The 19700-nt window shown below is 40.5% G+C and overlaps 2 protein-coding genes across 2 annotated transcripts; both read right to left on the minus strand.

Moving 5' to 3' along the window:
- Positions 1-300: 300 nt before the first annotated feature.
- Positions 301-1631, minus strand: LOC120780866. Its single transcript, XM_040113100.1, has 5 exons — positions 1610-1631; positions 1287-1453; positions 1064-1229; positions 774-998; positions 301-371 (listed from the first exon to the last, which is right to left on the minus strand). The coding sequence occupies exons 1-5, from the start codon at positions 1629-1631 to the stop codon at positions 301-303; spliced, it is 651 nt and encodes a 216-aa protein (XP_039969034.1).
- Positions 1632-17879: 16248 nt separating this feature from the next.
- Positions 17880-18335, minus strand: LOC120780579. Its single transcript, XM_040112840.1, has 2 exons — positions 18251-18335; positions 17880-18190 (listed from the first exon to the last, which is right to left on the minus strand). The coding sequence occupies exons 1-2, from the start codon at positions 18333-18335 to the stop codon at positions 17880-17882; spliced, it is 396 nt and encodes a 131-aa protein (XP_039968774.1).
- Between the last annotated feature and the right edge of the window lie 1365 nt (positions 18336-19700).

Consider the following 19700-nt stretch of genomic DNA (forward strand, 5'->3'; position numbering starts at 1 on the left):
GTCTTAATTATTATTGGAACATCATCTTAATTTTAACAAGCCGATGATCTTATCAATTTGATATTATTTTCTCCTAAATTGAAATTAATACTTTCTGAAAATAAATGTAACACGAGTTTTTTTTAAACTGTTTTTTTTTTATTTATTAATTCAGCATTAGCATAGCTATAGCTAGTTTTAATACTTACGTATATATATTATAATTAAAATTGACTTTACATATTTCCTTGTAATTTTTATAACATAAATATTTGAAAAACTTATAACTCTTATAACTTTAATAGAAAATTAAAGGTATTTTTACCAATATTTTTTGGCTCTTATAACTTTAAGACCATTATTTAAAACATAAAAATCTATTGGCGGACCATCTAAAGAATTAAATTTGATGAGAGTGTAATTATGTTTTTCACTGGCAACCAAATATGATTGGAATCTCTCAGAAAAATTTAGACAACTATGACTTTTCACTACAATACTTATATTATTTTCGGTTTGTGACATAAATAGCAAGCAAATTTGGACATTTTTAACAATTAAAAAGAAAAGAAAGAAAATAAAAAATTAGTTATCTAACTTGCTGAGTAAATTTGAAACTGAAGGAAAATCTTCAGACTTAAGCCCAAAAAAGTATTGTTCTAAAAATACCCAAACTTGCTTGCTATTATGGGAATACTCAATTTGGAATACATAACTTAACTTTATAATACAGTTCATTAAAGTCGGGCACTTCCACTTAAGCCCGTCGCAAAATATACAGAATTCTGATATACTTGTATAGTCCTCACCTACTGCAATGATGTGAGGCTGCAATTGCTGTTTTTTAATCGCGTATTGCTCAATTTTGGACGAAATCTTTGTTAATATATCATTTGGTGTAGTTGCTAGTGTTATAAACTCTGATTGAGCGTCACCAATCGTTGGTTTGTGGGTTTTACTCTGACGCTGTGGTTGAAGAACCGCATAGAGCAGTAACAACACAACGCAATATTTAGAATCTGAAATTATAAATTAATTCAATATATTAATATTTTAATATTGTATAGTTTTCATGTTTTCTTACCATTTGATAAATTTTTGTAAAGGAGTTTCGAAAGTAATAACTCTCGGCTGGCTTGGTCTTTTACTTCCGCATTTAAGATAGGAAGGATTACTTTATAAAACTTGTCAAGTTTTAAGAACAGCTCGTTTCCAATATCTGGATGCATGGCATTAAAATCAATATCAACCTGTTTTAATTGAATGAATGTTTATTTGAAAATAAATACTTTGTGCTTTTTTCTTACCAATTCGTAACCGTTAAAATCATTGTAGCGCGGCCATTCTGCTAGCAAATCCGACAGAGATCCCTTACATTTATTTCTAAGCGTGCATGTATCTACCCAAAACTTTTTAACTTTTTCCCAAGGTGTGCAGTTATGTGCCAACCAACACTTTTTTTCCAAAACGTTGTCTGCAGTGCAAGAAGTTCAATTAAATATTGTTAAAACAACAAATTATTTTATAAAGTAGGAGTAAAAAGTATTGCATACCGTCAAAAACATCTTCATGAGCTTTGGGCTTTGCTTTCCAGCTTTGATGACATTAGCCCAACGCGAGAACAATTTACCACTCGGATTCTTTTTTCCCATTTTTCTTTCCAAAAAGTAAAATTCCTAATATATAAGAGTAACAAAAAATTTTTGTAAGTTTTTAGTAGTTGTAATCGAATTCGTGCAATTACCTTATTTTCTTTAGGAAATACCGCAACAATTTCATTCGCCCATTCCCTCATATCTGAGTATTGCATTTTGCGTCCTAAACCAATGTAGTTGTCAACGATGCAATGTGTTATATTTTTTTGGTTTCTACTGTCCAAGTAGCTGTGCCTTTCTTGATAACTTAAAGCAAGTTGTCCCTTTACTGACGTTTTTAAAAGCTCGCGTAGATTGAAATTCTTCGTTTGAGGCGAACAAGGTAGCATACTACATTCTCCCGATTTGACGGAAGCCAAATCACTGCATATTTTTTTCAGCCAATCTAAGACTTTGGTGTTTGCAGTTTGTGTCTCCTGGTCACAAATAAATGGAATACCCTTAAAAACAGAAATGAGTTATAAATCAGTGAGTTTTCGAGTGAATGACTGAGTGTGTAGTTCTTTAAATTTTAGTATAAAAGTAAGTACTAACTGATTTTTTTCCTAGCCGAACTGAATTGATAATTTAAAAATAAAAGAATCATCTTACCTTTTTTGTTCGCCACTCCCTCAAACCGGCTTTAAATTTTATGCGTTCTCCGAAATATTTTGCGTCACATCTATCGAAAAAAGCGTCAACGTCGTCAATTTGCATTTTCTCAAGAATGAGAAAGGAATTGACCCCCCGTTCAATCAGGGTATCAATTACTTGGTTTAGCAATCCCCAAGACATTAATAATTCGAAGAATTCCTCATGAATATCGCACATTTTGAATATAATATCCGTATAATAATTTTTGGAACACAACCAGCAAGCAATACAACACAAAAGCAACTGAAATGTGGCATGTGCCATTTACATGTTATATGCAACTTCACAAAAAAGTAACGGGATAAAACGGCACGCACAACAAAGCAACGGGATAAAAAGAATATCACTGTCGCCAAGTAAAATTTTTCTAAATTGGCTGATGCAATATACAAAAATTAATATGTATGTATGTATGTAAGCATTTTGAGACGTTAATAGCAAATTTTAAATTAATAAGAACTCTTTTAAAAGTAATGGGTTTTTCTTTTTAATCAATTTAATAAGGTTCTAGTAAAAATAAGTGGATGTCCTTATTGATTTGCTCTTTAATAGTTTTCTCATAAAAACAAGTAGATTTCTTCTCACAATTGAATTTTTTGACAAAATTACAAAAACAAATTAAAAAATAAGAAGTTATCTTTTTATTTTCAGCCGGTTTACTTTTCAAGATATTTTAGAAGAAATATAGGCTAAAATTAAGAAGACTTTCTAGTAAAATTTTCTACAATTTTTTCCCCCCTAGCTCTCCTTGCCCGAAAAGCTTTTTTAGAAGTCAATCTTATTGATTATAGGTGAAGTTTTTGGCTCTGTGTATGGAAAACTTTTGCATTTGACAAGATATATTCATGAAATTTGGTATAAATTATATTCTAAGGCAAAAATGCATTTGACAAGATATATTCATGAAATTTGGTATAAATTATTTTCTAAGGCAAAAATGTAATCTCCGAAAAAATTGTTCAGATCGGATTACTTTAGCATATAGCTTCCATACAAACTGAATGATCGGAATCAAATGCTTGTATGGAAAACTTTGGCATGGATTACTGCTTAAGGTAATAATATAATCTCCGAAAAAATTGTTCAGATCGGATTACTATAGCATATATCTTCCATACAAACTGAACACATAATTACTAAAATAAATGTACCTGAAGGGTATATTAACTTCGGTACAGCCGAAGTTAACGTTTTCGGGCTCAATTAGCATTTGCTATGCCATTTTGATGCACTATTCGTAGAACCTTCTGTATCCGCTATCAGGTTTCACCTTCTCTTTCAAACCATTTTGAGGTTTCGATGAAGCTACTTATGTCTGATATGCTTTTAGTAGAAATCCATTCATGGAGGATGGAGTCATGTGTAGAAGTTCACGCAAGTGAGGAAAGTTCTCTGATCGCCATTCACTTGGGAGTGGCCAGAAACGATTCTTTTACACATGGCTCAAGCAGCTCACTACTCCCGGTCTTTGACCAAGTATCCTCTGGGTAGCCTAAGAACATCCGTTCGAAGGCGAGCTAATGTGAGAAGGTGAAACATTCCCTACATAGGGTTGTGCGCTGGGCATGGGACCCGCCACGTAAAAAACAATACCAATGAAAAAGTTGAAACAGCCTCGGATGAGAGACCCGCCTTTTGATGACGACCATGGCAAACGGAATAAGGACTACGATTTGAGGGCATGCACCTGGAATGTCCGGTCCCTTAATTGGGAAGGTGCCGCTGCCCAGCTGGTTGATGTCCTCGCGAAAATAAAGGCCGACATCACTCCGTCGCCGAGTACTATCATTCACTCCGGTGAATGAACGTCTAGCCACAATCCGCATCAAATCGAGGTTATCGCTGATTTGCGCCCACGCCCCGACGGAGGAGAAGGACGATGTGACCAAAGTTGCCTTTTATGAGTGCTTGGAGCGCGCTTATGAGAGTTGCCCCCGCCACAATGTCAAAATCGTGCTTGGCGACTTTAACGCCAGGGTGGGCAAAGAAGGTATATTTGGCACTACGGTCGGTAAATTCAGCCTCCACGACGAAACATCCCCAAATGGGTTGAGGCTGATTGACTTCGCCGGGGCCCGAAATATGGTTATCTGTAGTACTTGATTCCAGCATAAGAAGATTCATCAAGCTACCTGGCTGTCTCCGGATCGAAAAGACACCAACCAGATCGATCATGTTGTGATAGATGGAAGACACGTCTCCAGTGTTTTAAATATGCGTGCGCTCCGAGGTCCTAACATCGACTCGGACCACTATCTTGTTGCAGCTATGATTCGCACCCGCCTCTGTGCAGCAAAAAACACACGCCAACAAACACAAGGAAGGTTCGACGTCGAGAAGCTGCAATCACAACAGACAGCCGAACGATTTTCTACTCGGCTTGCACTCCTGCTCTCTGAGAGCACTAGTCAACAACTCGGTATAAGGGAACTGTGGGACGGCATTTCAAATTCCTTACGTACAGCTGCAACCGAAACCATTGGTTTTCGGAAAGAGCAAAAGAACAGCTGGTACGACGAGGAGTGCCGTGTCGCAGCGGAGAAAAAACAGGATGCCTACCTCGCAACGTTACGATCGACCACTACACGTGCGGGATGGGATAGATACCGAGAGTTGAAGAGAGAAGCGAGACGCATTTGCAGACAGAAGAAGAAAGAGGCTGAAATGCGTGAGTACGAAGAGCTTGATAAGCTGGCCGACAGGGGCTATGCCCGAAAATTCTTCGAAAAAATGCGGCGGCTTACAGAAGGTTTCAAGACCGGAGCATACTCTTGTAGAACCCCCAAAGGTGAGTCACTGATGCCCAGAGCATACTTAAATTATGGAGGGAACACTTCTCCAGCCTGCTGAATGTCAACGCACACCACCAGGAGAAGGAGAACCCGATTCCCCAATCGATGACGATGGAGCAGACGTCCATTACCCGACCATGAAGAAGTTCGAATAGCAATTGCCCGCCTCAAGAACAACAAAGCGGCAGGGGCCGACGGACTGCCGGCCGAGCTATTCAAACACGGCGGCGAAGAACTAATAGGGAGCATGCATCAGCTTCTTTGCAAAATATGGTCGGACGAGAGCATGCCCAACGATTGGAATTTAAGTGTGCTATTCCCGATCCATAAAAAAGGAGACCCCACAATCTGTGCCAACTGTTGGATTAGCCTCCTCAACATCGCATACAAGGTTCTATCGAGCGTATTGTGTGAAAGATTAAAGCCCACCGTCAACAAACTGATTGGACCTTATAAGTGTGGCTTCAGACCTGGAAAATCAACAACCGACCAGATATTCACCATGCGCCAAATCTTGGAAAAGACCCGTGAAAGGAGAATCGACACACACCACCTCTTCGTCGATTTCAAAGCTGCTTTCGACAGCACGAAAAGGAGCTGCCTTTATGCCGCGATGTCTGAATTTGGTATCCCCGCAAAACTAATACGGCTGTGTAAACTGACGTTGAACAACACGAAAAGCTCCGTCAGGATCGGGAAGAACCTCTCCGAGCCGTTCGATACCAAACGAGGTTTCAGACAAGGCGACTCCCTATCGTGCGACTTCTTCAACCTGCTCCTGGAGAAAATAGTTCGAGCTGCAGAACTAAACAGAGAAGGTACCTTCTTCTTCTATAAGAGTGTACAGCTGCTGGCGTATGCCGACGATATTGATATCATCGGCCTCAACACCCGCGGCGTTAGTTCTGCTTTTTCTAGGCTGGACAAGGAAGCACAGAAAACGGGTCTGGTAGTGAACGAGGGCAAAACGAAATATCTCCTGTCATCAAACAAACAGTCGTCGCACTCGCGACTTGGCTCTCACGTCACTGTTGACAGTCATAACTTTGAAGTTGTAGATAATTTCGTCTATTTAGGAACCAGCATTAACACCACTAATAATGTCAGCCTGGAAATCCAACGCAGGATTGCTCTTGCCAACAGGTGCTACTTCGGACTGAGTAGGCAATTGAAAAGTAAAGTCCTCTCTCGACGAACAAAAGCTAAACTCCATAAGTCGCTCATAATTCCCGTCCTGCTATATGGTGCAGAGGCTTGGGCGATGACAGCAACCGATGAGTCGACGTTACGAGTTTTCGAGAGAAAAATTCTGCGAAAGATTTATGGTCCTTTGCGCATTGGCCACGCAAGTAAAAGAAGAAACGACTGGCGCGCTGTTGTTAACTCGGCTATAATGGCGTAAGCAGTGTCTACGCCAATTAAGAAGAAGAAATCCATTCAAGGTTTGGTGCTTGATGGATTTCAAGTGTTCTGTGTCGGCTCAGTGCTAGGGCTGGGCATTCACAAAGAAAGTGGAAAATTGTTTCCTTGTTCTCTGCTAATTCGCAGCTTCGGCAGATGTTGTTGTAGGGCATACCCATTTTGGACGCATGTTCTCCAAATGGCCAGTGCCCTGTTGTGGTAGCTATTACTCTGTAGATACTTTTCCTGTTTTTAAATCACAATAGTTTTTAAAATCCACATTGCTTTAGATCGTATTTTTAGGTCACAATCGATGTGGAACTGTCAAATTTGTTGCAAATTTTCAATAAACTAACAAAAGACTTAGTTTTTTTTATTTGAGCTCTAGTGAAAGTGATGAGAATGAAAAATCAGTGCGGAGATACCTAAGAGACCGTAGCGATAGCGTATGTATAAAAAAATTAATTATGAAACCTCATTAACAAAATTCGTTGTACAAAGCATTGGAATCTTAAAGAGACAGTGAAGAATTTTAGGATATGGCAAGAGAGAACGGTATCATCCCACAAAAGTGGCTAGATTTGCCAACGTTTATGCGTTATTACATAACATCTGCATAAAGTTTAAAATAAGTTATGACCCTCAAAATTGCGATTATGATCACACACAAGAAATAGACAGTGGGGTAGCGATCCGCTTAATCGCAGTCGGAAAAAAGAAAAGAGACAAAATAAAGTATTCTTTATTAAATTTAATTTAAAAATGCATATTTATTTAACCTTGTAAATAATTTTTTTTTAATGTAAGCTAAAATACAAAAATGTTGTTCATATAATTAAATATTTTTTTGTATTTTTAATGAGGTATTTCATTCATTGGTTTCTTGTTTTTGTTCTTTATTACTAAAAACTAATTTTGCTAAAACTAAAATTGCTCACATTTTCATACATTTGTCTATTACGATTGCCAATTTTCATTCGAATGACATTTCGAACGAACGGATACGCTCAAGAATGATAGAAACAAGATTGCGCAATGCGCATGTTTGCTTTCAGTCAGCTGTTCTTGCTGACGTCATGGTTGACTTATTATTCGCCCGCGCTTTTGAAAGTGAATTCGATTGTGAAAAATCTCAAGCGTTTTTGAGATGCGAAAAAATAAAACTGGGAATGCGCGAATAATTAAATGGTTAATTGCCTGTCACGAGAAAAACGTTCGATTTCACGTTTTTTAATACAATGCTTCAATTATTCCGTTCTTGGAATTCTTCTTCTTCTTCTTAATTGGCGTAGACACCGCTTACGCGATTATAGCCGAGTTAACAACAGCGCGCTAGTCGTTTCTTTTTTTCGTTACGTGGCGCCAATTGGATATTCCATGCGTAGCCAGGTCCTTCTCCACTTGGTCCTTCCAACGGAGTGGAGGTCTTCCTGTTCCTCTGCTTCCCCCGGCGGGTACAGCGTCGAATATTTTCAGAGCTGGATTGTTTTCGTCCATTCGGACAACATGACCTAGCCAGCGTAGCCGCTGTCTTTTAATTCGCTGAACTATGTCAATGTCGTCATATATCTCGTACAGCTTATCGTTCCATCGACGCAGGACGGGAATTATGAGCGACTTATAGAGTTTGGCTTTTGTTCGTCGAGAGAGGACTTTACTTTTCAATTGCCTACTCAGTCCGAAGTAGCACCTGTTGGCAAGAGCAATCCTGCGTTGGATTTCCAGGCTGACATTGTTGGTGGTGTTAATACTGGTTCCTAAATAGACGAAATTATCTACAACTTCAAAGTTATGACTGTCAACAGTGACGTGAGTGCCAAGTCGCGAGTGCGATGACTGTTTGTTTTATGACAGGAGATATTGGAATTGCTTAGCCTAAATCTTAAAACTAACGGCTTATTAGTGGTAATGTAAATACAAGGGATAAGTAATTATCTTTCGTTAAATATTGTAATAGAATTAAGGTAAGTAATAAATGAAGGTAATATAAATGTATTTTTAAGGTAAGTATGCTATTTGTACAATTCAATATTTATAAGTTCAATTTCATAAGTTCTAATAATAATTTTATATCCCATTTTTCTAATTTAGATTTAGATTTACAAAAGATGTCGCTTGGCGCAACACCGGCCACCTTGACAGGATCAGGTTCCTTCAACATCCAATGGAAGTAAGGCTAATTTGTGTATGGGGCGCTTAATCGTGCCCGCCTTCGTTGTTATGTCTGGGACTCGCACATTGCCCTCTTGCCCTTCGACGGTTGCGACGACTTGTCCTGTTACCCACAGCTGCGGTGGTGTGTTGTCTTCGTGTACGAGGACGAGATCCCCGGGGTGCAGATTCCGTTTCGGGGGTAACCATTTGGTGCGCTCCTGAAGACCCGTCAGGTATGTTTTGGACCACTGTCGCCAAAACTGTTGCTTGAGACAGCAAACAAGTTGTCATCTCTCCCAGCAATGAATTGGGTCCATTGCTACCTGTGCTGGTGGGAGTGATCGCAGGGAGCACCCTATTAAGAGATGCGCCGGAGTTAACGCTTCGCCGTCGTTGGGGTCCTGGTTCAGAGGTGTTAGGGGCCGAGAATTGAGGATTGCTTCCACTTCGGCCAGCAGTGTTGATAGCTCCTCTACCGTGAGGAGCACGTTGCCGATTGCGCGTACGATAAGATGTTTGGCGGACTTCACCGCGGCCTCCCATAATCCGCCGAAGTGCGGCGCCCGCGGTGGTATAAAGGTGAAGCTGAACCCTTCGTCTGCGGCGAATCCCTTCAACTCCGTTGCCTGGGCCAGAAACGCCTATTTCAGCTCGCGCAGCTTGCGATCGGCGCCGACGAAGTTGGTTGCGTTGTCGCTGAACATCTTCTGGGGCATTCCTCGGCGACCAATGAACCTTTTTAGGGCGAAAATTAATGAATTAGTTGACAGGTCTGAAACTAATTCTAAATGAACTGCTTTGGAAGTAAAGCAAACGAAAACTGCAATACATGTTTTTACGGGTGGTCGGCCGCGTATTTTTAACGTTGTGTATATCAGACCACAAAAATCTACGCCACATATAAGAAAGGGCCGTAGTGCTCGAAGTCTTTCGACTGGCAAATTTCCCATTGTTTGGTTTTGCAACTTCGGCTTGTAATGAAAACAATGTATACAGTTTCTTACGGTTCTACTGCAAGCTTCTCGGGCATTAATTAGCCATATGCGTTCTCGAAGAAGCGCAACCAACGCTTTAGCCCCAGCGTGGTGATTTCGAATGTGCAGGAACCGTAAATACGTTATAACGAAGTGCGAACTTTTATTTAATAAAAGCGGAAATTTGGCATCGTATGGGAGAGGTGCATTTAATAGGCGACCTCCTAGTCGGACTAATTTGAACGACAACGACATATCCGAGTACTCATTCAAAAACGGGATGAGTTTTTGCAAGTTTGCGGGTAGGGTGGTGCCTTTATTCAATTTTTTAATAACATCCGAAAATTCTGAATGTTGGACCACCTGTGCAATTTTTAGAAAACTCAAGTTTAGCTCTTCTGAAGTCAGATCTTGGCCCCTGGAAGATTTTGGTGGTCGCCTGATCCATCGTCATATATATGCGACCACATGAAGCAATTTTTTATGAGAAGAGAATTTTTCAATGAGGTCCAATATAGAATTTTTCTCAACAGTCGAAATTAATGTACATAAATGTAGTTTTCTTCTTCTCTAATGCTTCGTCTTCTGGTGAGAGCTGGAAGTGGTTATTAAGTGGCCATAATGCAGGGTCTTCTAGGAGGAACTGTGGACCGCCAAACCATATTGAATTATTCAATTCTTCCACGTTACAACCCCAAGACACTTGATCCGCAGGATTTTGTTTCGTTGGCACATGTCGCCAATGAAACTCTTGGATTTCGGACACTCTGTTTGCGACGAAGGTTTGTAGTGAAGATGGATGAGTTTCAATCCAATGTAAAACGATTTCAGAGTCTGTCCAAAATGTAATATTTTCGAAATGTCGACTCAACATAGGCGCTACTCTTGACCATAATTTCGAAAGAAGATGTGCTGCGGAGAGCTCAAGACGCGGAAGAGATTTGGTCTTCAGCGGAGCCACTCTAGACTTTGCAGTAAGCAGCATGCAATTAATACCACTAGCAGATTGGCTTCGTATGTATATGCAGCATCCGTACGCCCTTATTGAGGCGTCGGAGAAGCCATGTATTTGGCAGACGGCACTCGACTAAACGTTTACGTAACGAGGAATGCTTATCGATGAGAGCTGCATTAGGTTGGCTTTAAAGTTCTGCCAGCTAGTATCAAGGCGCAATGGAATCGACTCATCCCAATCTAGTTTTTGGATCCAAAGCTCTTGCAATAAGATTTTTGCTTTGGTAACTAGTGGGGCTAGTAATCCAAGAGGATCAAAAAAGCGAGTAGAAACTGACAATATGTTTCGTTTAGTGGCTCGCAGATCGTTAAAATTGTCATGTAAAACAAATCCTCTTTCGGCAACCAATGGATTCCTAACGTTTTAGTGGAATTTTTGTCATTTAAGCTTAAGGACTTTTCAGTACAATTACTGTCAAAAAATTTGGGGTAGTTCGAAACCATTTCGTTAAGATGGATCCGGCCGAATTGAATATTTTAATTACATCACTTCCCAACAGATCTAGAGACTCAAAATTTTCGGACCCCGTTATTAAATCATCGACATAAAAATCCCTTTTCATGGCGAATGACCCAAGTGGATATTTCATTGTATTGGCATCACTGAGCATTTGCAAACACCGTGTTGCGAGAAATGGAGCAGGCGCAGTGCCGTATGTTACGGTGTTAAGACGAAAAATTTAAATTTGCTCAGAAGGATGCTCTCTCCACACAATAAGCTGACAATTTCTGTCTTCTTCATGCATAATTATTTGACGGTACATTTTAGTAATGTCCGCTGTTAGTGCATACTTATGTAAGCGAAAACGAAGAAGAGTTGAGTATAACTCTTCTTGGATGGTTGGACCTACCATCAAAAGTTCATTCAACGCTATTTGAGTTGAAGATCGACTCGAGGCATCAAATACAACACGTAATTTGGTTGTTGTGCTCTCGGGCCTTAAAACGCATTGATTCAGAATGAAGTAGTGTGGCTCGCTCGGGATCTTTTGTTGGGCTCATGTGACACAGTGCTCTATATTCATTCATAAAGTCCAGATACATTATACGAAGTTCTGGATCTTCTAATGTCCTTCTCTCCGGGGCTGAAACCGCCGAACTGCGGTTTCATAGAAGTGACCGATTAACTTCAGCTTTAAAAGGCATTCTGACTTGAAACCGTCCTGAAGACAATACTTGAGTTTTATTTACGAAAAATTTTTCACACTCTTGTTGCTCTTGTGTGAATTTAATGCCATTTGAATCTGAAGGTAATTCTTCTAGAGCCCGAAATATTTGGACTACTGAATCTGTTGACGTAAAGTTTTGTTCAGCTTGGCATAATGTGCTATGTAATCTGGGAGGAGAACTTAAATTGCTGGCGTATTTGCGAGATACAATCCATCCTAAAAGGGTTTTCTGAAGAGTTGGTTGGTTAGGACCATTTTTAATTTGACCAACAGCTAAAAGATCGAAAAATGTTTCAGCACCCAATAGGATATCCTCTTTTTTAGATTTGTGGAATTCTGGGTCCGCCAATTCAATATTGTGCGGAATTTTCCAGCCACAAACATTGATTTTATGGTCTGGATGATTTGCCGAAATGCATCGCATTACCCAGAATTCCGCCGAAAATTCAAAATTATTTAACCGCGACTTGACAAATGCGGTTAGTTTTGACACCACTTTTGTATAGGAATTGCCAATTCCTATCACGCTTAATGTTTTGTGCTGACGTTGACTCCGCAACTTCTGTGCCAAGTCCTCCGTCATAAGGTTGACCTGGGAGCCTGAGTCCAGCAAAGCTCTCGGAGGCAGGTAATCTCCACAGCTGGTCCTTAAAATTACTGCAGTTGCCAACATTACCCGATCCGGCATACTCGCAGTATGCATGGCATGTGTGGTGGATGGTTGCGGATGAGGTGCAGCGGGGAAGGAGACTGGATACTGGTGCAGCAATGTGTGATGCGATCGATTGCACACACGACATCGATCCGCTCTGCACTTAGAGACCGTGTGCCCCTTACGCAAACAGTTTATGCATAAGGGCACCGATTTCACGAACTCGAACCTCTGCAGCACCGGAAGCGCCTTGAAAGAGGGGCAGGCAGTTAAATGGTGATCCCTCGATTTGCACTGTTGACAAAGAGACTGCCTCGTATTTGCTGCAACTAGCGCCGATTTGGTCCTGTCCATGTGTTGTTGTTTGCCATGACTCGCATTGCTTGTATGTATGGGCTTCGTCCTAGAGTGTGATGCTCCTTCCGCTGATAGCTGCTGGTATCGTCGATTTAGGGTGGGTTCACAGTCCTTCCACAGTGGCAGTTTGTCATAGTCCAGCGCTTCTTCCTATTTGGATCGGGTGGCAGGGTCAACCTTTGTCATTACTAAATGTATGATTATTGCGTTCGTTATTTGTTTTTCATCACCCAGCGATAGCAACGAATCATATACCGCTGACACTTCGTCAATCACTGAACGCAGGGAAGGCGCAGAAGGCTTTGGGATTGTTGGCAGCTCAAAAAGTTTAGATATTGTATTGAAAAATATCAAACATTTATTATCATAAACTTTTTTGAGACTTGCCAACGCTTTCGGATAATTTTCATCCGACATCTGAAACGCTTTAACTGTTCCCAGAGCCTCTCTAGATAGACAATTTACCGAATGGTTAAATTTTTCTATATCTGGGATATTTGGATCATTATGAACCAAGCTCTCAAACAAACTCATAAAATTTTTAAACTCTGTATATTCTCCCTTGAATTTCGGCAAATTCATTTTAGGGAGCCTTGAGCTGTGAGAAGCTACGAAAGATGTTTCGGCCCTTATTGAGGCGTCGGAGAAGCCATGTATTTGGCAGACGGCACTCGACTAAACGTTTACGTAACGAGGAATGCTTATCGATGAGAGCTGCATTAGGTTGGCTTTAAAGTTCTGCCAGCTAGTATCAAGGCGCAATGGAATAAACTCATCCCAATCTAGTTTTTGGATCCAAAGCTCTTGCAATAAGATTTTTGCTTTGGTAACTAGTGGGGCTAGTAATCCAAGAGGATCAAAAAAGCGAGTAGAAATCTGACAATATGTTTCGTTTAGTGGCTCGCAGATCGTTAAAATTGTCATGTAAAACAAATCCTCTTTCGGCAACCAATGGATTCCTAACGTTTTAGTGGAACTTTTGTCATTGAAGCTTAATGACTTTTCAGTGCAATCACTGTCGAAAAATTTAGGGTGGTTCGAAAACCATTTCGTTAAGGTGAATCCGGCCGAGTTTAATATTTGAATTACCTCACTTCTCAAAAGATCTAGAGACTCAAAATTTTCGGACCCTGTTAATAAATCATCAACATAAAAATCTCTTTTGATGGCCAATGAACCGAGTGGATATTTCATTGTATTTTCATCACTGAGCATTTGCAAACACCGTGTTGCGAGAAATGGAGCAGGCGCAGTGCCGTATGTTACGGTGTTAAGACGAAAAATTTGAATTTGCTCAGAAGGATGCTCTCTCCACACAATAAGCTGACAATTTCTGTCTTCTTCATGCATAATTATTTGACGGTACATTTTAGTAATGTCCGCTGTTAGTGCATACTTATGTAAGCGAAAACGAAGAAGAGTTGAGTATAACTCTTCTTGGATGGTTGGACCTACCATCAAAAGTTCATTCAACGCTATTTGAGTTGAAGATCGACTCGAGGCATCAAATACAACACGTAATTTGGTTGTTGTGCTCTCGGGCCTTAAAACGCATTGATTCAGAATGAAGTAGTGTGGCTCGCTCGGGATCTTTTGTTGGGCTCATGTGACACAGTGCTCTATATTCATTCATAAAGTCCAGATACATTATACGAAGTTCTGATCTTCTAATGTCCTTCTCTCCGGGGCTGAAACCGCCGAACTGCGGTTTCATAGAAGTGACCGATTAACTTCAGCTTTAAAAGGCATTCTGACTTGAAACCGTCCTGAAGACAATACTTGAGTTTTATTTACGAAAAATTTTTCACACTCTTGTTGCTCTTGTGTGAATTTAATGCCATTTGAATCTGAAGGTAATTCTTTAGAGCCCGAAATATTTGGACTACTGAATCTGTTGACGTAAAAGTTTTGTTCAGCTTGGCATAATGTGCTATGTAATCTGGGAGGAGAACTTAAATTGCTGGCGTATTTGCGAGATACAATCCATCCTAAAAGGGTTTTCTGAAGAGTTGGTTGGTTAGGACCATTTTTAATTTGACCAACAGCTAAAAGATCGAAAAATGTTTCAGCACCCAATAGGATATCCTCTTTTTTAGATTTGTGGAATTCTGGGTCCGCCAATTCAATATTGTGCGGAATTTTTCCAGCCACAAACATTGATTTTATGGTCTGGATGATTTGCCGAAATGCATCGCATTACCCAGAATTCCGCCGAAAATTCAAAATTATTTAACCGCGACTTGACAAATGCGGTTAGTTTTGACACCACTTTTGTATAGGAATTGCCAATTCCTATCACGCTTAATGTTTTGTGCTGACGTTGACTCCGCAACTTCTGTGCCAAGTCCTCCGTCATAAGGTTGACCTGGGAGCCTGGAGTCCAGCAAAGCTCTCGAGGCAGGTAATCTCCACAGCTGGTCCTTAAAATTACTGCAGTTGCCAACATTACCCGATCCGGCATACTCGCAGTATGCATGGCATGTGTGGTGGATGGTTGCGGATGAGGTGCAGCGGGGAAGGAGACTGGATACTGGTGCAGCAATGTGTGATGCGATCGATTGCACACACGACATCGATCCGCTCTGCACTTAGAGACCGTGTGCCCCTTACGCAAACGGTTTATGCGCATAAGGGCACCGATTTCACGAACTCGAATCTCTGTTGCACCGGAAGAGCCTTGAAAGTGGGGCAGGCAGTTAGATGGTGATCCCTCGATTTGCACTGTTGACAAAGAGACTGCCTCGTTGGTGTTGTTGTTTCCCATAACTCGCATTGTTTGTAGGTATGGGCTTCGTCCTAGAGTGTGATGATCCTTCCGCTGATAGCTGCTGGTATCTCCTATTTAAGGTGGCTTCACAGTCCTTCCACAGTGGCAGTTTGTCATAGTCCAGCGCTTCTTCCTATTTGGATCGGGTGGCAGGGTCAACCTTTGTCATTACTAAATGTATGATTATTGCGTTCGTTATTTGTTTTCATCACCCAGCGATAGCAACGAATCATATACCGCTGACACTTCGTCAATCACTGAACGCAGGAAGGCGCAGAAGGCTTTGGGATTGTTGGCAGCTCAAAAAGTTTAGATATTGTATTGAAAAATATCAAACATTTATTATCATAAACTTTTTTGAGACTTGCCAACGCTTTCGGATAATTTTCATCCGACATCTGAAACGCTTTAACTGTTCCCAGAGCCTCTCTAGATAGACAATTTACCGAATGGTTAAATTTTTCTATATCTGGGATATTTGGATCATTATGAACCAAGCTCTCAAACAAACTCATAAAATTTTTAAACTCTGTATATTCTCCCTTGAATTTCGGCAAATTCATTTTAGGGAGCCTTGAGCTGTGAGAAGCTACGAAAGATGTTTCGGCAAGTGAATTTTTATTTTTTGCTAAAATTTACTTTATTATGGACTTCGTTTCAACGATGATGTCCTCTAACTCCCCTCGGGCCATGTCGTCTTCATCAATTTCTTCAATCTTTGATTGGCACTTCATTAATTTTTCACTATGTGAATTTAATATATCGAGACGACATTCCAATTCTATTGGATCTAAAGACATAGTCTTTTCGAGAAGGCCCGTTTTAATGCGCAAAATACTACTTTTCGCAACCGTTCTTTGACGTCTTAACGATTTTAAGTCCGTCAACTCCTTGCTTGGAGACAGGTTTGCGAGAGTTGGCTTTGGCTTGCTCATTTTGCGTTGGTTAAATTAAATTTCCCAAAGAAAGACTATAACGGTTGGCAACAGATATATTAAGAATCGATATGGCGAAAACGACAAAATATATATCGATTCCCGAATATACGAAAGCCAAACCAATAGCAATAAAAGTTGACAACAAATATATTTGGAATCGATTACGAAAACGAGAAAAATAATATCGATTCCCAAGTATACGAAAGCCAAACCAATAAATGCGCAATATGAACAATAGCACTAATTAATAGTAATTTAATCGGAAAATGTCCGAACGAAAATCGACAAAAATTGCGAAAAAACTACCGATAATTGCACACGCGGATCGAAAAAATTGCGAAAAACGAGATAATTTAATTTTGCAATTAATAATTTTTTCACCTTTATTTCAAAATAAAGCGCTACCGCAAAATCCCAAAATCCCTTATTCACCTTGAATTCGTATATGTACGTATGAGTATGTACTAATATATACATGTATGTATGTATGTATAATAAATACAATCCAATACAATATAGTCAATATGATATAAAGTGAAAAGGGAGAGCCAAAAACTGAAAGTGCACTTGTTTTGTTGTAGTTTGCTTTTTTTTCCACTGCTTTCAGTAATTTGCACTCGTTACCTGTTGTCGGCTGTTTGCCGGCGCTTACGTCCCTTTGGCACAGGACGCAGCGGCAGCTCATTCCCACGACGGCAGCGAATTGATGACAGTAGCGACTTGATGGCGGCAGCGACTGATGGCAGCAGCGATTGATGGCAGCAGCGAGTGATGGCGGCAGCGATTGATGGCAGCGACGTGATGGAGTTGACGTAGCAAAATTGGACACTTAGCGGCACTATAGTTACGGGGTTTGGTAGCGGCACTGGAAGCGGTAAGTAATAGTGGTACTTCACTATTACGGCACAAGAAACGGCAGGTTTGTAGCGGAAGTTTTTAGCGGCACTTCACAGTTTTAATTTTAACTTTTTTCTTATACGTCACTTTTAAACAATATAATTATTATTTTTCAATTGTAACGTTTAACCGAGATTATTTCCAACACTTTGCACGATTATTATGGAACTCACTGTACTTTCAATTTCTTCTCTTTCGTCTTGTTTTTTTGAAACGTACATATGCATGTAAGTAGAGTACCGATTTTTTCTAATTTTTTCACACTCCACGTTATGTATATATGTATTAGCCTGTTCGTTAAAAATTTTTATTCGAAATTTGTATCACGAAAGCTGAAAGTAGTTGAGACTTGATAAGAAAATGAATCTACGAAAATTTCACGCCTCTCGGACCACGCCTTATAGTGCCGATAGAAAATTGTATTGTTAATTGCACGTCACTCATACCCCAATGGTACATTCGCTGAATTATGTATGATACATTACACAAAATTATAATTATTTACAACTTTTAAAACTTTGTTTTGAACACTTCTGATATATTTTCCTATGTTCTTGTATGCATTGCAAAATATAACCCCAATCACTTTCATTTTTGGTTAGCAATCCATGGTAATCTTGCATTAGTTTTACGGCTCTTTCTGCAGTGTCGTTAACTACTTTAAGAGAGTTTATTATTTTTTTGCCATCCATATATGAAGCCTGCGTCTGCCATGTTTCTGGGTTGAAATCCGAGAAGCTGGTATCTATCTGCAGCCTTGAAAACAATTTGAGACTGTTGGAAGATATGAAATGCTCCATGGTCTCGTCTGTAAGACAATAATTTAAGAATAAAATAAAAATTTAAGAGTATTATTCTCATATTATACCTAACAATTGTCCCATGTCTTGTGAACTTAGAATAAGTTTTTTGCATCCATCGCATCTGCCGGGTTTTTTAAGAGCACTGACCATTTTGACTTTTGTCTCTACTGATAGTCTGTCATCAAAAAAGGCTAAAGCGGCTGCTTCCTCTGTCAAATACCATAAATGGTTAGAAAATTTTCGCAGTGCAGCATCGCTGGTTGTAAAATCAATGCTTTCATAATATTTTAAACTTTTTATTATATTTAAATCGTCAACGGGAGCAGCAGTAGCGTCGGAGCATTTGAACTAAATCTTAATATAAAATCGCACTATGAAAATGCAGACATTAGCTAGTGCTGCTTTTTGTTCTTCCTGCATAGGATATTAAGCTCGGAACAGGAATATTTTTAAACAGTAAATAGCGCGTGCTATCCATCTGGCTTGATGCATTGCTCCTGGAGGACGAAGTCGGGTTCGTGTACCGCTTTTTATATCCAAGAAGATTAATGTCAATTCTAAAAGCTCTTGATAGTCTTCTCTAACTAGACTTTTTTTTAATTGTTGTGCAGCAAAATTTGCAATGTCATCGATTACATCGTTAATGCTTTCACGGCAATGTTCATCCTCCATACCACTTTGATATTTTTCTCTGTCAAGCTTTGACCAAGATTTCTTAAATTCTTTAAAAAACGGAATATCGGGGCTTGATGTGAAGTGTGGAAGTTTAGCTTCAAACACTCCTCTCAGTGCCTCTGCGAATGGTAGGCACCTTGTCGTGGTGCAGGGGCTTAAACCGCAGCACAGCACAGCATCTCTCAGCCACCGGAGATGATGCTGCAGAGCATCGCCCTCGGTGGCTGGCAGAGGCTGCATGTGCACGGTGACCAAGAGCTACCACCTCCTAATCCAGGGTGTTATGCGACCCGTGCCCATTGGATGATTTGCAGTCAGGAGGTAAATTCGGCTGTGTTCGTACGGAGCCTTCCCAACACCGGGCCGCCTTGGGAAGTACCGGTGGCCTTACTGCGTCAAGGGGCTCTGGCGCAGCGGACTTTTAGACTCCCCTTCTTTAAGACTAGACCGGGAGGCTCACAACACGAGCCGAACGGTCGTAAGAACAAGATGGATCAACAACAACAACAACAAACAACAAAAACAACGGCAACGACCAAAGCAACGGCAATCAAAACGGCGGACACGGACAGCAGCAGCAATAGTACCGCAAGCAATAGTGGCCCAGGGGCTAAGCGAAAGTTTAGCTTCCTGGACGCCCTGTCGCCGGAAGAGCGTGCACTCTTTGAAGAGCACGCGCGCGACGACGGCGATGTGCCCTCTTGCAGCGGCACTCAGCGTAGCGCGACAACCGTAATTCGCGCAAACGCTACCCCCGCAACCCCCTCGAGCAGGATCGACTGCGGAGAGGAGGGTGGTTTCACGAAAGTGGAATCAAGGGGTGAACGTAAAAGAAGACGG

Source organism: Bactrocera tryoni, unplaced genomic scaffold, assembly GCF_016617805.1.
Source record: "Bactrocera tryoni isolate S06 unplaced genomic scaffold, CSIRO_BtryS06_freeze2 scaffold_25, whole genome shotgun sequence".
Lineage (NCBI taxonomy): Eukaryota > Metazoa > Arthropoda > Insecta > Diptera > Tephritidae > Bactrocera > Bactrocera tryoni.